The 22,322-nt window shown below is 38.6% G+C and overlaps 2 protein-coding genes across 5 annotated transcripts; one reads left to right on the top strand and one right to left on the bottom strand.

Moving 5' to 3' along the window:
- Positions 1 to 2,770: 2,770 nt before the first annotated feature.
- Positions 2,771 to 16,014, bottom strand: ASB15 (ankyrin repeat and SOCS box containing 15). 4 transcript variants are annotated; one of them, XM_068669609.1, is made up of 11 exons: positions 15,814 to 16,012; positions 14,557 to 14,651; positions 9,961 to 10,089; positions 8,323 to 8,375; positions 8,093 to 8,224; positions 7,619 to 7,777; positions 6,637 to 6,882; positions 5,844 to 6,015; positions 4,896 to 5,466; positions 4,189 to 4,342; positions 2,773 to 3,051 (listed from the first exon to the last, which is right to left on the bottom strand). In XM_068669609.1, the coding sequence occupies exons 3-11, from the start codon at positions 10,074 to 10,076 to the stop codon at positions 2,879 to 2,881; spliced, it is 1,776 nt and encodes a 591-aa protein (XP_068525710.1). In that variant the 5' UTR covers positions 10,077 to 10,089; positions 14,557 to 14,651; positions 15,814 to 16,012; the 3' UTR covers positions 2,773 to 2,878. The 4 variants fall into 4 exon arrangements, with proteins under 4 accessions (XP_068525712.1, XP_068525711.1, XP_068525713.1 ...); XM_068669611.1 differs by lacking the exons at positions 8,323 to 8,375; positions 14,557 to 14,651 and having other exon boundaries at positions 2,771 to 3,051; positions 15,814 to 16,014; XM_068669610.1 differs by lacking the exons at positions 8,323 to 8,375; positions 15,814 to 16,012 and having other exon boundaries at positions 2,772 to 3,051.
- Positions 16,015 to 17,854: 1,840 nt separating this feature from the next.
- NDUFA5 (NADH:ubiquinone oxidoreductase subunit A5) lies at positions 17,855 to 22,315 on the top strand. Its single transcript, XM_068669608.1, has 5 exons — positions 17,855 to 17,971; positions 18,404 to 18,448; positions 20,467 to 20,583; positions 21,255 to 21,320; positions 22,116 to 22,315. Exons 1-5 carry the CDS (start codon positions 17,921 to 17,923, stop codon positions 22,215 to 22,217), a joined length of 381 nt encoding a protein of 126 aa, XP_068525709.1. The 5' UTR covers positions 17,855 to 17,920; the 3' UTR covers positions 22,218 to 22,315.
- Positions 22,316 to 22,322: the final 7 nt, after the last annotated feature.

Raw genomic sequence — 22,322 nt, 5'->3', positions numbered from 1 at the left:
ACTTTTTCTCCCTAGCCACTTATTCTTACAGCTGGAGTAGCTGCCTTCACTTCTTTTCACACATTTCCTGCTCTCACTAGTATAAACTGAACTCCACAAAAGTAATAATCAATGATCTGGCTGCAAAACATGGGAGTCGAAAGATTTGTGTTCAATTCCTAGTTTTGCCATAAGCATGACACAGAGTAAACAGCTTCCTTCCTCTATCTATTTCACCTCATACTCCATTTAAAAGAAAGTTTTGCCCCGCACTCCTCCACTCAGTTCACAGGTGCCTTGAAGGCATTCCACATGCTTTCTTATGGTGTTATATTTCCTTTAGTATTCAGGAGGAAAAAGGCTTCAATAAATAAACATCTTCAATGTAGTGGGAAAGAAAAGCTTTAAAGTAGAATATGGCCACCTTCTGCAACAGGCTCCCCAAAAAAAAAATGGTCCAGAGGTATTGTTCAAAAGATAAGCATGATAAACCTCTTAAACTTACCCAGTGATCTTTTAAGGACTAGTCCATGATATTTTAAACACTTCAGGCAATACTTTGCCCTAGAGCTAAATGCTTTGATGCCAGAGGCGCTCTAACTATTGCCTGAGGCGTGTATAGAGGCCTAAATATAAACCTTGGCCCATGAACTAAAATTACTAATGGAATTTGGCTCTAGCCACAGAAAGGGTTTAAAATCTCCTGTCTAAAGCCCTATTTGATCATGTTTCCTTTGCTGGTAGCAGTATACTGTATCAGTTATGTGACTACCCAGGTCCTTATGTTGTGGTCACTCTATTCACTGAAATGACCACTATTCAAGACTTCTTAAGCCCATATTCCTGCTTAGAAATTCCCACATAGAAATATCAGTTCATAGGTTGTAGGTGCAGCATAGGTGCAGCACACATGCATTTAGGCTGGTATATCCAGGATGCGTTGGGCTGGGGAGCCTTGGCTGCCTACAGCCGCGTTGGTTTCATCGAGGGTTCAGCCCTCAGGCCATGCATGGGGTCAGAAATCAGCTGGGACGTCCTGCTGCCAGGGCCTGGTGTGGATGCCACATACCTGGAAATTTTGCACAAATGACCAAATTCTTCCCTTCCATCCTGGTCAAAATTTCTCGCAAAACAACAGAGGACATGTCTTGGAAAGCCAGATGAGTACTTGCCCTAGCAAGAGCAGAAGCAACTACTAAGCCTTCTGCTCAAACCCTCTCCGTGTCCCAGACCAGTAATTTCTGCTTGTTCCATTTGTTCCTGTAAATATATTGTGAGGAAGGACAGACCCACAAATAACTGACAGAGCTGCCTTTGGAAATGGAATTTACATTTCTGACTGAGGTGTTAATAAGTTATATATGGCAATCACATGCAGCAGACACAAAGTTCTAAAGAACATGGAAAGCAAGCATGTGGAGCAGGGCAGAAGGATGCTTCAGCTGTCCGTGTCCATGTCCGTGCCCGTGTGTGTGTGAAAGGGAGGGAGAACCAGTGTATCTCTTGAATTACATGTTTAGCTATGCTCTGAATTAGGCACTACGTAACATGGACATCCACCAACTGAAATCTTCTGTGACTTTAGGCAGGATAGCAAAGGGAGTAAGTGCAATCCACTTTTAATAGAACACCAAGAAGAATATTTAAACGTTTCTGTTTTATTCTCAGCATGCACAGAAATGTACTGCCAAGTGCATCACAGCATAACTAAGGGTCTTGCTTAGTCTGGCTGAGAAATGATCTGAAAAAGCTCTGCAGGAGCCATGATTAAAGTTATGACACTGCGCCATTTTTCAGCTAAGGGGATAGACTACTTGATTTCCTGCTTTGTTTGTCCATCAAAATCTACCCACTCTTTTAGAAAGCCTGAAGTCCCTTGGTTTTTGCCAAGCACTAAAATATGCTGTACTGGTATGCTGTACTGGTAAGCAGATGTACCTAGGAACACTCGTTTTGCAAAAATAGCTAAAAAGAATCTTTGAAGTGTTTGGAGAATTTTATAATAGAAACATTATTTTTCAAATATAAAATGTGTTACACTTCATGCCAATTACATGACAAAGACTTGCATTTAGAGGTTTAATTTTCCTAGACAGGTTAAATTAGACATTTAATCTCTTTTCCAGATAAACTCATGCCACAATAGGAGCGCAGCAATTGTATTTATCATCATTACAAAGTCCATCAGGAAAATTCTTTTGTCCTTTCTTCATCTGAATTCCCATTTAGAGTGTAATTTTCTACATAATTATTATAATGTCCTTATTCTGATTTTAGACTAGATTCAGATAGTACAATGTTGTGTTAAAACATGAGCTTTAACATTTCAGTTTTGAAGAAAAAATTGTTCCCATAAAAGATCTATTTACAACAAATATCAGAATGTTGTGAGTGTATATAAAACAACAAGCAGTGCTTCAGCTAGTAAAAAGAAGGAAGGAAGGAAGGAAGGAAGGAAGGAAGGAAGGAAGGAAGGAAGGAAGGAAGGAAGGAAGGAAGGAAGGAAGGAAGGAAGGAAGGAAGGAAGGAAGGAAGGAAGGAAGGAAGGAAGGAAGGAAGGAAGGAAGGAAGGAAGGAAGGAAGGAAAAAGAAAGGAAGGAAGGAAGGAAGGAAGGAAGGAAGGAAGGAAGGAAGGAAGGAAGGAAGGAAGGAAGGAAGGAAGGAAGGAAGGAAAGAAGGAAGGAAGGAAGGAAGGAAGGAAGAAAGAAAGAAAGAAAGAAAGAAAGAAAGAAAGAAAGAAAGAAAGAAAGAAAGAAAGAAAGAAAGAAAGAAAGAGAAAGAAAGAAAGAAAGAAAGAAAGAAAGAAAGAAAGAAAGAAAGAAAGAAAGAAAGAAAGAAAGAAAGAAGGAAAGAAAGAAAATGAGTCTAATTACAGCTTGTGCACAGTTATTTTTAAAAACTACTCTAAATGTATCTCTTTTCCATACAGATCATATTCTTTATATAGGATATAGTTCTTGAGAACCGGTGGAAGTGGAAACTTCTTCATAGATGACAGTTTCTGGAGCCTCCTCAACCCCATGAGTTTACGTATTTTCAGGCGACAAAGATGTTTCAGTGGGCGAGGATTATCTAAAAATAATAGCGAGAGAGAAATAGTGGAAAAATAATGTCATTAACACTGACTGTAAGACAGTTCACAATCTCAAAACTTGCTGTAATAAAATCAATAACAAAATCTATTGGCTTGGGGTATTATTATTATCTTGCCACTTCTGAATAAAATACCATTCATTTTACTTCAAAATTGTGATGTCACACTCTGTTGATATTAAAAAAACTTCTTCTTTTAGATATTTGCCTAACACTGCATGTCTGCCTTTTAGAAATATTCATACTGTGCTGTGTCTCCAAAACATCCATCGGAACACCTAGACATTATTTAACAAAATCAATGGTACCTAATAAATGATCTTTCTTTTCTCTACATTCTCTGATGTTAAATCAAATTCTACTAAAAAAAAAAAAAAAGTAATAGTTTAATAAAATTATCTCCTGCAAAGAGAACTTTTCATATATTTCCCAAGTCTTTTTTTTTTTTTTTAAAGGTCTTTGCTGCAACCGGTGGTAGAAGGTCTAAGCTAACTTGTAGAACTTCAAAAGTAAAAGTGTACAGAGAAATATTATTCAACTGCAGTATTAATAATGGCAAGTCTAGATGTATATCATATAAAACAGGAATTGATGGTGACGTGATGTACTATTGTGATGATACACTCACTGTCATCACCTCTCACTTTGAACATAATAGGATCTAAACCATGCTTTTATGATAATCCTTGAATGACTAACAGACTTGAGAGATCAAGGGAGCAAAAAGAAGGATGAAGTGTGAGCAATACTCCTCAATAAAAAATGGCGAGTCCCATAGCTGTGCAATGACTGCTGTTACAAGGCTTAATACGGAGTTTGAGAAGTACCTCAATGGTCCTGCTTAACTGAGGAGGCTTCCCACATGACAATGACATTCCTTATGAGACTCATTCTCACCAGGTGCACACTTGTCATAATCCAGTCCAATTAACTAACTTGGGACCAGTAGCAGTAAGTAAAGATCTTTCTCAATCTGAGGAATGGATGACAGACACAACCTGGTTCTTAGCTAGTACACAGCTAGATTGCATATTTTGGACTAATATGACCTGACATGGGGAATTAAAGTTTCCTGTAATAAATCATAACACCATTAACTAGAACTTAGATATTTACCCAATATTTGACGAATCTCTGGCCATTCCTTCTGTGTTTCTAGGACAAACTTAATTTTTGTGCACAGAGGGACATAATCCATGTAATCTATAAAAACACGAACAACTTTGCCCGCTAAGTGTTTCAACCAAGGAACAGCAATAAAGTCACAGAACTGGAAGGAAAAACACATCAAGGAACAGCTTCAAAATGTGTGCAGAGGAATGCCAAAGTAACACAAATAAAGCAATTACACAAGATAATTTAAACAAATTAGGAATTACCTTTAACAGCCCTAAACTGATGTCTATGTAAGTTACTTTAAAAGCCATTTGCTTCCATGCTTAACCTTTGTGATCCCTTAATTCTTCTGGACAGGCTCAAAGGCCAGTAACCATTATAACATTGCTATAATTTCCAGCATTGCTTTGTTCAGCTGTGATTTCTTTTTGGAAATGCATCCTTTCCATTGGTTTGGACAGGACCAGAAATACTAATATCCTGCTTTTCAGCTTCTTTAAACTTCCTTCCTAAATCTTTAATATACAGGCACCAAAACAAAACCACTCTACATAGATAATTTTCTCTCAAAGTCAAAAAATATTTTTTAGTGTGTTTCAAAGAAGGATTTTGTGAATAGGTTAAAGCTAACTCTGTACAATAATCTGGAATTTTTAAAGCTGACTAATGGAAATAGGAAAGAGAAGAGAAGGGAGGTATGTATTTACTGGATTATCCTTTATTACAGAAGAAGTCCATCCTGGGAGAATCTCTTCCTCTGGAGTTGACCACACAAAAGAATTTCCAAAGATATCTTGATGCATACAGTCAAAACACATCTCCACATTATATCCATGATTCAGCAACAGCCTCAGCATCACTTCATCGTTCAAGGCATACTGAATGGCACTGGGGAAATGTGTATCATTAACCAGCATAAAGTAGCAATTGACGTTTGCTCCATAAGACAGGAGCAGCCTTACTATTTCATGATTACCAGCTCTCACTGCCACAAGAAGACAGTTTAAAGGATCCTTGTTTGGATTTGCACCAGCTTTCAGTAAAATTTCGGTGCAAAGAATGTCATTGTTTGAAACAGCAAAATAAAGTGCAGTTTTCCTTTCATCATCGTAACTATTTGAAATGTGCTCAGCCAAGAGAGTATTGACATCAAAACCACTTTCAATGAGGAGCTCTAGACACTGTGAATTCTGACCATCTGCAGCTGAGTGAACAGGGCTTAACCCACTTTTCTGGATTGCATTTTGGGATGTGACTGGAATGAGATACTTCAGGACCCTAAAAAACAGTGAAGAAAATTAGTAAGGCATCATTCCCCTGCATGAAGAAAATGACCATCACCAAATTATATGCTAACCTACATGTAGATTCTTTACGCAAGAAGATCCTAACACAAATCACCTGTTTTGAGCAGTGTCAAATGGGACCTCGTGTTTAAGTCATTTCAGTGCTTTTCACTTAGTTTTAAAGCAGTAGACTTTGCATTTTGCTTTCTGTATTCTAAAATAACACAAGTTGATTCAAGTTGACAAAACACTGGCATTTCTGAAATATAAATGATCTCTACATTTGCATGTTTAACATCATGTTCTTCAAATATGACCTTGAGCCACGCTGTATCTTAAAGAACACATGAAGTCCAAACTCATACTCACAGGTAATGGCCCTCATAAGCTGCTTTGTGTATGGGAAGCAGTCCTGCCTTATTAGGCACATTGCCACTTCCTCCATATTCCAAAAGAAGTGCAATGCAGTCTGGATTACCTCCTCCGGCTGCTTCAAACAGTATTGATGCACCATCATCTGCTAAGGCCTCGACGTCTCCACCTTGAAGAATAGACAGCCAAGAATTATATCCAAATTGATTTGCAGATCATCATAATACCAAGCCCAGAGTACTTTCCTCCTCATTTTTAGATGTATTTAAATTAAAATGTTATGGAATTAAGAAATGTGGAAAATTTAGTCCTCAAAGGCAAAAAAAAAATCTTGTACAGATGCAAGTTCTAGTGTAGGAAAACACTTACTTGAGTGGGATTTGATTTGATCTTAAGTGTTATAATTGAGGATTTTCAAAATGTTATTGTATTTTGAAATATATTTAATGCATTATTTAATACCAACATAATTATATTCACTGTTGAAAGAAAGGAAGCAGAGGAAGGGAAGGAAAGAACACAGAAGTAAGGGAGGGAAAGGACACGTATAGCAGTACAATCGAGTCCCTCTTTGACTGAAATGGATTGGTGTCAACACTGTCACTCACCTCATGTGGATTATGGAAGTGTAGGAATACTCATAGATGCTTCTTTTCCTTCCAAGAAACCAAATCTTCTCATTCATCAGTATTCTTTCTCTCCTTTTCCATCATCACCCTAAAACCCCTCAGCAACTAGACAAGACATATGCCAGTCCAGAGGTGTATTTCCTTTTTATCCGACTACATACCTTTATGAATAAGATGTTCCAGCACATCACAGTGACCGTGTTCAGCAGCAACACCTAATGGTGTTACTCCATATCCATCCTTAAGGTTCACATTTCCACCATTTTTCAGAAGAAGAGAAACAATATCTTTGCGTCCCTGCTTTGCAGCTTCATGCATTGCTGACCAACGTTTTACGCACGGCTGATGGATGCTACAGCTGTGTTTTATCAGAGTGGATGCCATTTCAAAAGAGCCCCTTTTTACAGCTTGAAGATATTAAAAAGGGAAGAAAATCATACAATTGTATTTTCAGGTATGTTGACCTGAAATTTAAAGGTATCTAGTAAGTTTAGAGAAGCTTTTTATTCTGTACTGATATGAGGAAAATCAAAAGATTTCTAGTGCTAGAAATCTGGGTATCTAGTTCATATATTGGTAAATAAATGATGATGTGAGCTTCCTGGGAAATCAAGGCAAACCACCATGATCTGTAAAATACATCAGTTTTGAGGGCAAAAGCAGCATCAGTTCAATTGCAAGGAAAAGCAACAATAAAAATAACATAATATTAGGCAATAGGTCTTACTTTTAAAGTTGGTGCAAGCATTACAATAAAAATGATAAAATCAATAATAAAATAAAGCATTACAATATCTTTCCAAAATCCCTCAAAATTATGATTTAGTCATCTGGTAACTCTAATCTTAATGTGTACTCAGTGGCTGTTATTAGCCAAAGCACAATTGACATCTGCCATATTTAAGACTATGTTCTGACCTTTTGAGAATCTGAGTTTGAAATGTCCAGATATTTACACCCGCAAATCATTTACATATAAAATAATGATCCAGAGTAGAAGTCTAGTTTCACTTCTGAACTATCCTTTAGAATAACAGATCTCTTGACTCACTGGCAGGACAGCTGAGAAAGATCAGCATCAGAGGATTAGCAAATTTAGCTTTTGTGAATGGCTATTGAGGAGGCTATTGAGGAGGCAATTACCAATAAGAAGTGGAGTTTCTCCTTTGTCATTTTTTGTATTGGGCCAAACACCTTTCTCCAGCAATGCTCGTACGTTTTCCACAAAGCCAGCTTTTGCTGCCAAAGTTAGTGGTGTTTCTCCATCGCACGTTTTGTATTCCCACATTGCTTTATAAGATGCTAGATGACAGTAAAACATAAAATTACATTAATGGACAAATATTGCTAACATGCACATGTACGTTCATTTTTGCACTGTAGGGCTTCTGAAAAAAAGTATTAAAACCACTCCAAATTCTTTACTGGTATAAACTGATGCAACATCTCCCAAAAGAAAATTTGCCTAATACTTAACATATGTAAGACGCTCCGTGAAGGATTTCTTCATATTTTTTTTAGTAATCAATTCCAGCCTGTTTCTGTGCACGTCTGTTTTTTTGTTCGTTGTTTCTTTGCTGCTTCCCCTATCTTGTGGAATATTTTTACCTTACTCACCATCTAAAATGATTTCAAGTATTTGTTGAATTGGCTGAGCTGCAGCCTCATGCAGTGGAAACCAGCCTCTTTCATCAGCTTCATCCAAAGCATATTTCTGTTTCACAAGGTCTTGGAGCCCAAATACTTGACCTTTAGAAATCCAGTGGATAAAATGAGATGTATTTGAAAAAAATAATATATGGGAAGCTCAGTTTTGCAAATAGACTGTTTTATATTAGGGTTTTTACCTTGCTTTATGGCTGCTACAATTTTCCTATTTTCCTCACTAGGTGGTACAAAACTATCCAAAAAAAAAAAAAAAAAAGCAGAAAATATAAACAAATGGTAGATGCATTATATTATTTATTCAGTATTTTATATTAGGTTCTCATCTGATCTAACTTTCCCATGAAACGTATCGGCTACAGTCCTGATTAGCCTTGTGACCTCCTAAGTTAGACCTGACGCATAGAGCTTCGGAGTAGCCCAGGTTCTCGACATTGGTGCAATTCCTGCTGCAGGCTGACCTCCTGATGAACCCCCAGAGCACACGCCTGGTGTCCCTTCCCCTCCTTTTCCCTCTCATCTCCAGGCATGGCAATTTCCAGAAGGAGCTGTGAAGTGCTCTGACAAACCTCCTAATTCAGAAAAGAATTCTGGTTGTGGACTACAGAGTGCACACAGTACAGCAAGGAGCCCTTCAGATTCACGGACTTTAGACAGCAAATGAGAACATGACAGCGTCAGAATGGCAGTGTTCATAAAATGGACAGTTTGATGATGTCGATGGTACCACTGTCCCTGAAAAAGTATAGTTGATATTTTTTTCAGTATCATTTACCAGCACCAGCATTTAACTTCCATCTCACAGAGAAACCTCTGTGAGATGGAAGTTGAATGCTGGTGTCTGCTCGTGCGTTGAGAGATTTTGGTGATACAAGCATCTTAAAAAATACATTAGATTTAAAAAAAATAAATATAAAAAAAAAAAAAGGAGGAGTAGCCAAAGAAGAGAATTCCCATTAAATACACCAAGAACCCTCATTGAAAAGGGAGATTCCAGACTCACAACAGGAGCCCCTGATGAGAACCCAGACTCTCATGAGATCCCACGGGAAACTAAGACATGCTAACAGGCCTCCAAGACTTATGGTTCTACACTTCCCTTTCACTTTTGAGACTGACCAACCTACAAAATATATTTATAGGATTATTGCTGAAGAACCTCCCTACTAAGACAAAGTTTTGTTTCCTTTCTTGTATACCCTTTTCATAAGAATGTAAATGGCCTAAAAAGCTACGGGAAATATTAGTTTAGCCAAGTGAATCTCATTTCCCTAAATCCTCTGCAACTCCAGAAGGCAGCTCAGAGCAGAGCTCTGCCTTTTAGTGTTGCCTGCCCAGCACAGAGCCCTGCGTAACACCACAGAGACGACTTCCATCACCCCACGTAGCTCAGCTGAAGCCTACGTTTCATAACTGAAGGAACCAATCTTAACTATAACATCAATGTCACCTGTGAACCCTTGCTGAACGTTCCTGCAGGGTTTTTGTTTTTCTGGTTTGGATTTTTCTTCCACACATACGTATACAAGTGCACTGGGGAAGGCTGGAACACTGTTACAAGTACCAAACAGATTACTAACAAATTAAAATTTATTCTTTAAAGTCTAACATTTTAGAAATGGTTTAGGAAAGAATACGAAAACAACAAAATCTACATTTCTATTTTGCTTACTCTTTTCAGGCATTACTTCTCAGAGAATGATGCATAATGGCCAAACCAAGAACTGTTTTAAGGATGGTATAAAGCACTAAAAATCAGTATCTCTAAACACTCTAAATATATGGCATAACCTCTCACGCACGTACTGAATTTACGGTACCTGTCATTGTAATTGGAAGACACTGGTGGCTTGGCTGCGTTTGATTCTTGAATGCTAAGCTGTATGGCATATTCGGTGAGCAGATCTTCAGCCAAATCTTCGCTTTCATCCGCCATTTTTTAAGGTGAGCTATTTGAAATACACTTTTTTTAATAATAAAATCAAGTGTTTCCATCAACTTATTTTAATTTAATAATGTTTTGGTGAGTTTATTCCTATTTTAAAATGACAGAAAACAACCCTGGAAGCACCGGATATTCCAATTAGAAAACCTTTTTTTGCTGTTCACACGCTACATTTCTTATCTACAAATACTGGACAATTTGTGAACCATAAAATAGACTTTTCCTCTTTAGAAAGCTGCAGTCACCAAATCAGTGAATATATGATTTCCATACATGCATGAATAACAAACAGTAAGCAAATTGATCTTCTCAGAATGATTCCTAACCAAAACCAGGCATTTGCAAGGAATTCATGAGCAAAGCATAAATATATACACATTTTAAAATTCCAGAAACAAAAAAGGAAGACACTCAAACCATTTGAGAATCATTTACAGAGAGGGTTTGCAATTCCAAATGAAACATATGACCAGTTCCAAGGGTGATCACACACCGCACTCAGCAAAGTTATGAACTCGACTCTTGCATGGGGAAAGAACATTTTTTCCTGCCTTTCTCACCCAGGGTAGCACCAGCAGCATATCCAAGACCGATCTACCAACTGCAGGATTTCAGAGTGAGAAAGCCCATGGCATGTCACTAAAGTTTAGGAGGTGACACGTCATCCAGTTCTGAATTCAAATGAACTTTACTAGACAAGTTTTCAGCTGTAATCTGTATTCACCGGTCCTCTCCTGGAGCAGAATCGAGCATGGATGGGGATGTTTCCTCAATTAAAAAATAAGGGATTTTAAGAGAGGATACCAAATGCAAAACCTATTTACATTAATATAATAATGTATAGGATTCTGGACTGGACAGACAGGTAGTCTTACAATACAAAATGACAATGGTCTTATGTCATTAATTATCACTTTTAATGCCACCCATTAATATAGTTACAAAACAAACAACAACAAAAAAATGAACCAGCTTCCAAATCTTGCTTTGATTTTACACTGCCAAGGCATGGGGGCTATAAAAGCAGACCGAGGGCTTTGAGTCTCTGCACTGGTTCTGCAGCCCTGAAGTTTAATGGACAAGAATTCGGTACATGAGCTAGGCTGATGTTCAAGTTGTGCCAGTTATTTTCAAGGTGTGAGAGTAGTTGGAAAACCCAGTGGATTAGTAACAGAACATGTCAGATCTTTTAACTACAGTTACCAGTTTAATTCAGTCTGCTTATATCATCAACAGTAACTGTGGCTTATGTTCAGCATGCCTTCTGCTAGTGATACCACATCAACCAAATGCCTTGCTAGTAAATTTTAACTACAACTGGAAGGAATGTTGCTCTTTACACCATCTTGCTGAAGGTTCCTGAAGCATAAAATATGGCATTTATATATCATAAAACATATGTAAGATCAGAAACTTAAGTTACTATTTGCATAACGATAGCTACCCAACTTTTTACAGGCAGACTTAAGGTTTTACTCGAGCTTCTCTGATTTGCATAGCTTAACACGTTTGAGCTTTAATCAAACTGCACACACCAGATGTTGAATTATTATTATTTTTTTTAATTGTAAACTGCTATTCTCTGAGTTTATGCAATACTAGAACACCTGCCATCAAATTGTTGTACAAATATTGCCCAGGGAAGTGCTGGAGTGCCCATCCCTGGAGGCATTTAAGAGACATGTGGACATGGTACTAAGGGATATGGTTTACTGACGGCAATCAGTAGATCATGTTGACTGTTGGACTAGATGGTCCTGAAGGTCTTTTCCAGCCTAAATGATTCTATAATATTAAATAATTAGACTAAGTGTATGTTGTATGTTTCACAGGGTAGTTACTGCAGGCTGTCCTAGTCATTTGGCAACCATAGAGGGAATGTTATAGAAATTATTTGGAAGCCATTTTCTGCCAAATGATCTTCAAGAGAAAGTGCAAACCAGGTTTCTTCTTAGAGAAATTTCTGCATTGATCCAGCAATTAGTAAGTGAATCAAAGTACCATAGTCAGCATCACTATTCCATCCACAAACGCTTCATTGCTTAGCATAAAGCTTGCAAAACAAATTTGAATCAGTAAGGGCTTTGAGTCAGAATGACTAGGCAGTTGAATGTCGCTTGGATTCAGATTCCCAAGTAATACAGATTCACATCTCTTTCAGCATGTCAACATACCAAGGTGTAATACAAAGCACAGAAACTTCAAAAGGCTACAGAAAACCAAGCTGCTGACCATACCTTTTCTAAATGCTGCCACGAGCTTCTTATTAATCGGAGCTTTTATTTATTTATTTATTTATTATCACCGATAAGGCCACAAGCTGAGCCCCATTCCTCATCTCTTGTTGGCAATGCACTTTGCTGACAGGCAGGGAATTCTGAGTCAAGGTTCTTTCATGAATTCATCTTCGCATCTTCACAAGCACTTTTCTAACTTTTATGGCATGTTAAAGCTTCCATCATGTAACCCCTTACATACTTATGTTGAAATTTGCTAATGTACACTGTTCTGAAGACTGACAAACCTGTTAGGCAGCAGGGTCTCTTTTAGACTAGTATTTTTTAAAGTATCTCAGCAAACTTACATACAATCTCTTCTACCATCACCTAAAATAAAAGTGCATTTTAGAATATTTAGAATAATTTCACTGGGAGGTATTCCTAATGAGACTACAGAGTTAATTTAGTTAAGTTCATTTTTTAAGGAGAAATGCGTGTCATTCATAATTTCCTGTTGCCAGCACAGCAGCTTAAAGGCAAATGGAAGCTACCCTGCCTTCCTTCACACCTTGCCTCATGTTTTGAAACCCTTCTGTACTTGAAGACTCCATGCCATTGCTGACATTTATGAAGCATCTTTTTTAGAAATCATGGTCACTGCATCAGATCCACGTGGGTGGACCGTCATTCCCTGCAAGCCCCACTGAAGCTGCAGCCCTTAGGCGAATCCAGCCTGAATGCTCATTACTACACTGCAGCCCAAGACATTATACCTGCCTTGGAGCCACCTTATGTGAATGGAAAGACTCTGAAGACTAACACAGGGGTTTTGATTAGGTTCTTACATTACAAGCTGTCTGAAAAAAGGCTGTTTTGGTATATTATAGTTATATTTATGACGATGTTCACAAGTGGTTTAATCCTGGGAGTTGATCAATTAATACTTCACTGATTCCAAAATAAGAGTACGGAACACCTTGCAGGATAGCCATTTAGCAAGATAATCCTTTTATTTGGGGAAAAATATATGGACTGTCTACCCCCACTTTATCTCCAAAAGCCTAGTGGAAGAAATCAGTCATCATATAAACTTGTGGGTTTTTTTTTGGTTTGGTTTGGTTTGGTTTTTGGTCGTACAGCTCCCATACCCATTTGGTCAGCTAACTCCTGCTTCACTGTAGTCCCCAGAACTGCTAATGCCACAGGCAACACAGAGCTCTACCTAAACACAGGTTTAACCAGAATGGTGTTAGGTAAGCAGTGTTTTAAAATCACTGTGTGTGCTGTTTTCAAACTACCTTATTCAACAAAAATAAATAAATAAATAAATAAATAAATAAATAAATAAATGTATCCTAAAATGAGAAAAGTTAGTGAGGTAGCAACTGATTGACGTGGTAGAGTAAGTAGAAGGTAAAAGCCTCACCGCAGCACAAGTGCTGAACGCATTGCTCGAGGTCTGTAAATGCTTCGAGAGCCTGCTTTGCTATATCACTGCTGGTAATACGCAGTGCTAAGGTGACAAGGTCCGACAGAAGCGTGGGTGTTCCACCGGATCCCCGTGGCGTAAAACAGTACGGCTGGTACACTGAGCAGCAGCAGAAACGTCCCTCTTACGTGACGCAGCAGTGAAAAGGCTACACAGCTCAGCACCAAAATTCTCTTCCATTCGACTACAGAGGTTTTGCAGTTACCAGACCTTGGCCCTAGATCTCTAGAAATAACTGCAAATGCCTTCTACACAAGTTTTTTTATATTGAATATCTTCCTTAAACAACATTTGGAGTAGTCTGGTAGTTTTCTACTATTTTTTTTTCCCATTTTCTAACTGAAAAAAAGAGAGATTACTTACTGTTGTTTCACCTATAAGAACGAAAGAAAGAAAGGGGGAAAAAAAGTTTTGCTATCTTAAAGTCATTGTTTTTACTGAAAAAAAAAAAAAAAGAACTTGCAGTTCATGGTTATTGAGTCTTTCCTTGGAAAGAAGTGTGTCAAGCATTTATCATTTTAGATGCATGGGTATAAAGTTTATGTTAGGTGTGTTAATTTTATTCTCATTTCTTATCCTTAAAATAAACTAGACAATCCTAGCTTTGCCCTCTATTAATAGAAGACCCTTAGGCATGCAAAGACGTTATTCATAGCAATAAAATAATTAATAGCAGTCTACGTTTGGACTCAGACTATTAAATATTACAGTTTTAAACTACTTCACTGTTAGTTTAATTGGCGAGCATAACATATATTCTCACCTTTTCAACCCATTATCTTGCCACTGTTACTCTGGGGCCTGCATTTTGAACAGCCAGGAATAGTGCCCTGAGAGCTGATGTGTCCTGTGATATTTCTAAAATTAAATACGCAGTTGCTAGATAAATTAAGGTCTGACCTTGTACAACTGTAACACAAGCAGACTCAACCCACAGGAAAGTATTACACATGACTTCTCTAAAATCTTACTAAATGTACCATGGGGTCTGGATGGTAATAATAAGGTTATCTGTGCCCTCATTGGTTCAACAACTCTCATTAAGAAAATAAGGTAATTGCCAACTTAGTCTCAAGGACTACATTAACAAAATCTGGTAACATAACATAAATTAACAGAGATCTCAGAAGGTTTTGCCATTAATTACTTGTAGATTCTGTCTAGAGATAGATGGTGATAATCACTATAGATACGTAATCTAGATAGGTTATGTATATATAACCTACATATAGTGACATATATCTATATATACTATATATCTATAGTGATAATCACTATCTCTGAGGGTGATATGATGCAAAGCTTTACAGATCCAATAACTTGAAATTGAAGAAAAAGACACAGCACCACTGACAGTAGTGATATAAGTGTAGAATAACCAATGAAGAACAGCAGTACTCTGCAAGTTAAATCACAGGAGGGTGGAAGAAGCTGGATTTTGTTTCTCTAGCTAGACAGATGTATCAATGATGCAACACCTCTGGCTTGCTTTTGTTTTAACCAAAGTAGTTACTATCTTTACCAAAACAAATCGACAAAAAGGGAGCACAACAAATTAAAACAATAAACTTCCAACATATGCTTGATTTAGCAGTTCCGATAAAATGAAATTTTACATTGTTAACTCTTGCTAGAATAAACTGTCAGAACTCAATTGCCCTATGACACACTTGTGTTTATAGAACTGCATAACTATAAACTTAACTAAGGTACTGCATGCATCTCATCTTTGCATACAAGATCAAGAAAATAACTTAATGATGATAAATAATATTAATTGCAACTTCTATAACTGCTAACTCCAATAATTGCAACTCCTTTTGCTACTGCTACTTAGACAAGTTTTGGGAGCCTGCAAAAAACACATTCAGTTCAACAGAATCAGACACGAAATGACATGCTGAGATCCTGTTCTACCGTTGGCTAAAAGCCGGTAAAAACAAATATATTTATAGTAAAAATATTTAAAATATATACATTTGTAATATACATAAAGAACATAAACATTTTAATTGCTTACCTTTTGTTCTTTCATTTCTTTTATGTAATCAGGACACTATCAGAACTAACACATATCCATATTATAAGCATGCTATTGTTTTGCTTTTCAATTATTTTTTAACATAAAATTTTATTTTTTTATGCATTGCTGCATAAACATGTCTGATTCTGATCTTACATAGTTACAAGGTGTAGTATGTATCCATCAGTCAGTTACATTCCATGGAGGTAAAGGGCTAATAAATGAAATAAGACTCTTCTCATGATATCAAATCATATGGTAATTTGCAAGACTTCACAATGAGATAAATTCATTGGTGAGACAAAAAAGGGAAGGAAGGGAAGCCACAGCTATAGCAAGGCCTTCTGAGGGTGCCTGCATTCTGTATATTAATGTGCAGGATAACAGTCCTAATAGCATTTCCTAATGAAATGCCAAGTGTTCCCCCATGCCCAGGTAGTTGTTTTACAGATTTATCCAATGATACTTTGAAGGTATTTATGGCCTCAGAGTTGTAATGTTTTAAAACAACGTACGTATTGAAACTGAGTTTGTCAACGTGGCATACTCTATCACTTCCAGATTAATTGCATAAACTGATTTATCAACACACTAGTAAAAACTACTAGCTTTTACTTTCTGTTCTAGGATGTGGCAAGGACACTACATGCTTGGGTTGTTTAAACAGACAATAAGAACTTGTATTTGAATGAAGCCAGCCGAGCTAACTCAGATAAAGAATGCAGAACAATTTGTGCTGCGGTCAGGATGTAATCAGGAGGTAGATCATCTGGTTGGAGCCCCACAGCAACAGGCAAAATACAGGGATGGTACCCTAAAAAAGACTCTTACTTTATTAAGATCTTTTTAAAAGACTGTTTAAAAATCCTTTTGATAGGAAAGAGATAGATTCTCAATGCCTTGGAAAGGCCACGTTCAGACACCTCAAATCTCTCTGATGCAATCTCTAAAATTTTTAGCTAAAGAGTGCAGAAGCACAAACACCACATTCAGATAGAAACCATGTTAATCACCTTGCTTTGGTACCGCAACTGATATAGCTCGTGTCTCACTATAAGGCTGAATTTCAGCAAAAATCGTGATACTCTGAAGCTCAGTTTGTTGGTTTTCCTTACCAGTTCTAGGAAACCAAAACTCATACATGGGCCAATTGAATTCTGAAGAAAAATTTGTCTGGAGTAAATACAACAGAAAGTCAGAATGAAAATATTATCAAATCTTACTCACTGTGCAAAACTCACCCTTTAAACTAGCAGCTAGGCCATAAACAATTCTTAGTACAATGGATCTTCAAATTAACGTTATGTTTATGTCCACCAATAATTGTAAAAGTTTCTTCATTGCTAATTTCTTCCAGTCTATCGCCAGTCTTTTAATTAACAGCTTTCTGTTTTCTGTAAGTATTTTACTTCTTTTCTCGCACACATTAACTCTGTAATTGCCTGCTTGTCATAATCTACTACAGTGAATCTTATTTTGGATTCTGCAGCTAATTAGTTACTCGTAAAACCATTCCAAGACAAACCAATTTAATGGACAGAACTCCTGAGAGGCGTGTGCTCGCTTTTGCTTATGAAATGGAGTCCAGAACCGTAACCCAGCTTGGGGGCTGCTCACCAGGCAGTCACCGACCTCAGGGAGGCCCCCCTGATCACCCCAGACGTGCATACCATTTTAAGGTTGTTTTTAATTGTTTAGAAACTTCTGCCGTATCTCCAAACTGAACCTTATCCCCAGATGTAAAACTGTTTTGTTATACTCCGCCACTAACCAAGTAGCCAGACGCATTCTACGTGTACAAAAACACAACCGACGCCCAAGGACCTTCCACAAGCTTTTTATTTGGCATTTACGAGCGGGCACGTTCCCCAGCCCTTGGCCGTGCCTGTGTTTATAACGGGGATCGCCTCACGCACCCGGCTCGGAACCGCAACCCGCAGCACCCAGCCCCGCCGCCTCCCAACGGCGCATGCGCGAGCCCACACCGCGGGTCCTGGCACTGCGCGCGCCCTCCGAGCGGCTTCCAGGCGGCTGCAGCGCATGCGCAGCCCGGCGCCCTTCTCTATGTCCTCTACGCGTCCGCCTCAGGCCCTCGGCGCCGCGCATGCGCCCGGCGGTGCCCGGCTGCGCCGCCATGGCGGGGGCACTGAGGAAGGTGAGGGGGCGCCGCGGGGGTCCCGGCCCCCGGCCCTGCCCTGCTCTGCCCTGCGGGGTCCCGGGGAGGCAGCGATGGGGTGAGGAGGGCGCTGAGGGGAGTGCGGGGCTGGGGTCCCCTCCCCGGAGGTGGCCGGCGGCGGGCCTGGTGTGGGGACGGGGACGGGGAGGGGACCCCGTCAGGGCCAGGCCCGGCCGCGCTGTGCGGGCCTGGGGGCGCTGCCCGAGCCCTGGGTGCGCAGAGGTGAGGCGGGGGCACGGCACCGGCAGCTCGGTTTGGCGCTGTGGGTCTGTGGAAGGAGGTGCATCTGGTGGGAGAGAGAGGTTAGTGGCACAGGAGGGGCTGAGCTAGGTGTACAGGGGGACAGAGCGAAATAAATAGCGCGGGTGTTGCTGCGTTAGTGTAGTAAATGCTTTTATGTTCTCTGAGCAGACCACTGGGCTCGTAGGATTGGCTGTATCTGAAAATCCTCATGAGGTATGTTTTGGCTTGGCTGTATGTAACGCAAACTGTCAGTGAGAGCAAAGCCTTTTTTGTTATGTATTCATATACGTTCATTCATATGTGTATTCGTATATGTTCATTGTATACCTTAAAGTAGTGCCAACTTAATGTATTATAAAAGCCTTCTAATTCTGTAGGGGAATCTTACCCTATTCCCTAACCTTACCCTAACCATTTGGTGCAAAGCAGGCTCAGGGCCTATGATCATAAAATCATAAAATGGCTTAGGTTGGGCCTAGTGGATTAGCTCTCCACAAGGCCAGGTTGGCCAAGGCCCCATCCAACCTGTCCATGCACAGCTGTATGAAAACCACAGAATGGCATGGGTTGGAAGCAACCTTCAAGGTCATCTAGTTCCAACCCCCCTGCCATGGGCAGGGATGGCATCCACAAAATCAGGTTGCCTGGGGCCTCATCCAACCTAGGGCCTTTAACACTTCCAGGGATGGGTTATCCACAACTCTGGGCAACCTGTTCCAGTGAATCACCACCCTCTGAGAGAAGAATCTCCTCCTAACATCTAATCTCAATCTTCCCTTTCTTATTTTATAATCATTCCACCTTACCATATCACTATCTGCCTGAATAAAAAGTTGTTTGTCTTCTTTGTAAGCCCCCTTTAAGTATTGAAAGACCACAGTGAGGTCTCCCCAGAGCTGCCTTATTTTCTCCAGGCTGAAAAGCCCCAGCTGTTTCAGCCTTTCTTCACAGGAGAGCCCTCTGATCAACTTTGTGGCCCTTCTCTGGACCTGCTCTTAACAGCCCCACATCCTTCTTGTGCTGGGGGCCCCAGGCCTGGATGCAGCACTCCAAGTGGGGCCTCAGAAGGGCAGAGCAGAGGAGGACAATCACCTCCCTCCACCTGCTGGCCACTCCTCTGTTGATGCAGTTGCCCTTCTGGGCAAGACACTGTTGAGGTTGGAATGCTTCAGCAGTTCTTGGAAGCGTGGTGCTTTCTTTTTACCTCCTCAGGGTCAGTAATGAAAGTGTGTTGCATCTTGTTTTCTTAATCAGGAGGTATGAGCTTTGAAAGGATTCGAGTAATTCTTAAATCTCTTTGTGCTTTGAAATTTCTTGCTGTGCAACAATTCTGTTTCAAAAAATGCTTGCCACCAATATTTAGGAATAATGTCATAAAGAACCACTGTGATAAACAATATTGTTCTGTGCAAATGATTCTAGTTTAGTCTACAACCTTCTCAGGCACCTTCTGGGTGGACTCACTCAATTCTGCTTCTTACAGGGATTTAAGGTTCAGAGCAAATAAATCAATAATGCTTTAGATAAATTATGCATACTGTGCCAATCTTTATGTCATTTTCTGTGTTTTCTTCTTTGTGTTTATGTCTACGCTATTTCACTTCTGTTGTACATTGTTCCTACAGTGCATCTGTTCCCCTTAGGTTAGACGGTTACCCTGTCAACATAACAAAAGCTTAATTTCTTCATCATCCTAATGTATACTTTATTGCTGCATTTAAATCCACTAGCAGAAGTTGCAGGTTTTAGTTTAATCTGTATATGACTCAAAACTTTGCACCAGCATAAGGAGAGGTGAAAAAAAAAAAAGGTATGCTGCGATAGGTTGTATGCTTCTTTATATCTTTCCCTGGTAATTTTTCAGAAGCAAATGGTTTGGTCATAAGCATATCTGATTTGTGAAAATTATGGTCATTAGAACTGCAGCTTCTGGTGTTTCAGTTTTGCATCAAGTGTACTTTAAGTTGCAGCTTTGGTTTTTATATATATATATATATATATATATATATATATATATATATATTTTTAACCAAAAAGTGGTAACTTTTGGTCCTGATAAATCCCAATCCCATTCAAGACAGAATTCTGTAGTTCAGATTTGGCTATTCTGTTAATCTTATTTCTGGATTGAATACTGTAACTATCTGTAGCACAAAAGAGTGCTAGCTAATAGGTTAAGTAGTTAGATAATTGGAGTTGCAGATTTTAACCGTATCTTTTGATCACTTCAGCGCCTGCGAATACTGTACACTAAAATCCTTGGTGTTCTGCAAAACATTCCCAAAGATGCAGCATATAGGAAATACACTGAGCAGATTGTAAATCAGCGGCTTAATTTGGTACAAACAGTAAGTACAGTGCTGTATCATAAAGTGTCATGTGTGACAACATTTTTAGGATGAGAAAACGATTTTCAAAATGCCTGTTTTCCAGGAGTATAAGTAACTTTTGTGTATTGATTCAGAAAAAATTCAAAAGTCTTGAGGTCCATTTTTGTTATTGGCTGGAGTATTTTGATGGTATGTTAAAAAATAATTAATTTTATTTTTCTGATATTGTCTGAAAATTAGAAGAAAAATATTTTTTTTAAGATCTTTAAAACAGTGGTAGCTTTCACGCATTTGCACAAAAAATGTCTTTCCTCTTACCAATATGTTATATTAGCACAACCTTTGCCTCTGGCACTTTAAAATATGCATATGAAACTATGCAATACAGGTAACATGTATGTAACACGACTGTTGGGAGGTTGCATATGATTCTCAAAAACTAAGATCCACTACAGCCCTTTGGATGTCCTTAAATAGTATCGCATTTTAGTATTTATTGTTGAGAGCTTGATCTTTTGTTTACAATAAAAAAAAAAAAGTGTAATATGACAGAAGCTAGCAAATTAGATGGTAGTTTTGAGGTTGGGTAGAGTATCTGTTCAAATCAGTTTAAATTAGTGCTTTTGTGATGTATCTGTTCTTTCTACTTTTCAATAAAACTGAATATGTATATATATCTGAATACACAGGAAACTGATGTGCAGAAGCTACAGGACAAACTGAATAGTGGTCAAATAGAAGAAGTCATTTTACAGGTAAAGCAGGAAATTTGAAAATTGTGTACGAGTTGGAATAGTAGTTTTGACTGTTCCTTTGACTGAGCTTCTGTTCAGAACTTGACACTTTTCTGTGTTTCCCTTTACTGTAAAACAAACAACAAAAAAATATATGGGTTTATATATATATTTTAAAGAATCTGGAAATGAATTGTCATATAGTGGGTGGGATGACCATTTTAAAAATTAACACAATTACTCATTTGCTGTATTATGTTTACATATATATCATGCACACTTAGATTGCTTCTCACAGTGTCTGAATCAGTGAAAAACACAGAGGAGAGCTGACTGATACAAGGGGATAATTCTAATAGACTGGAAAATACCAGGGATGAAGTTATCATGAAGTAGTCATTGGGAATGAGTAGGTGAACAGGCTGAGTATCCCTCAGGAGACTCAATACATTAAAAAAAAAAATAAAGTTACTCAGTTCCTATAAATAAATAAATAAAAGCACCTTTAAAATTTGAGATAGTGATAGGTAGTAATGCATCACTGAGATGATGAATTGAAATAAATGTAACTTAATATTCTGTATAGATTTAAAAAACTTCATAGAGTAATAGAAGGGTTTGGGTTGGAAGGGACCCTAAAGCCCGCCCAGTTCCAACACACCAGCCTGGCCTTGAACACCTCTAGGGACGGGGCATCCACAGCTTCTCTGGGCAACCTGTTCAGTGCCTCACCCCTCTGAGTAAAGAATTTCTTCCTGATACCTAATCTAAATCTAGCCTTTGTTAATTTACTTTGTTTATGGTCTTTCTTAATAGGCTGAAAATGAGCTTTCCCTGTCAAGAAAAATGTTACAGTGGAAACCATGGGAGCCTCTAGTTGAAGAACCTCCTTCTAACCAGTGGAAATGGCCAATATAATATTCAAATGGTGTAACATCTTGAAATTCAAAAATGTTAAATGATAATCTATTGTTGCTGACCGTTAACCTTTAAATTAAAATTACTTCATAAAAACACGTTTTG

This window comes from Anas acuta, chromosome 1 (genome assembly GCF_963932015.1).
Source record: "Anas acuta chromosome 1, bAnaAcu1.1, whole genome shotgun sequence".
In the NCBI taxonomy this organism is placed as follows: Eukaryota; Metazoa; Chordata; class Aves; order Anseriformes; family Anatidae; genus Anas; species Anas acuta.
The sequence above is the reverse complement of the archived record's forward strand: the minus strand, read 5'-3'. Positions and strand labels throughout refer to the sequence as shown.

What these genes read in the sequence shown, in the direction of transcription:
- ASB15 (XM_068669609.1), bottom strand. Translation starts at nt 10,076, where the DNA reads ATGGCGGATGAAAGCGAAGATTTGGCTGAAGATCTGCTCACCGAATAT. An exon ending in ACTTGAAATCATTTTAGATG is followed by an intron (nt 7,778 to 8,092) that starts GTGAGTAAGGTA and finishes ACTGTCATCTAG; the next exon opens with CATCTTATAAAGCAATGTGG. An exon ending in GCTTATGAGGGCCATTACCT is followed by an intron (nt 5,467 to 5,843) that starts GTGAGTATGAGT and finishes ACTGTTTTTTAG; the next exon opens with GGTCCTGAAGTATCTCATTC.
- NDUFA5 (XM_068669608.1), top strand. Translation starts at nt 17,921, where the DNA reads ATGCGCCCGGCGGTGCCCGGCTGCGCCGCCATGGCGGGGGCACTGAGG. An exon ending in TGGCGGGGGCACTGAGGAAG is followed by an intron (nt 17,972 to 18,403) that starts GTGAGGGGGCGC and finishes TTCTCTGAGCAG; the next exon opens with ACCACTGGGCTCGTAGGATT. An exon ending in TATCTGAAAATCCTCATGAG is followed by an intron (nt 18,449 to 20,466) that starts GTATGTTTTGGC and finishes TGATCACTTCAG; the next exon opens with CGCCTGCGAATACTGTACAC.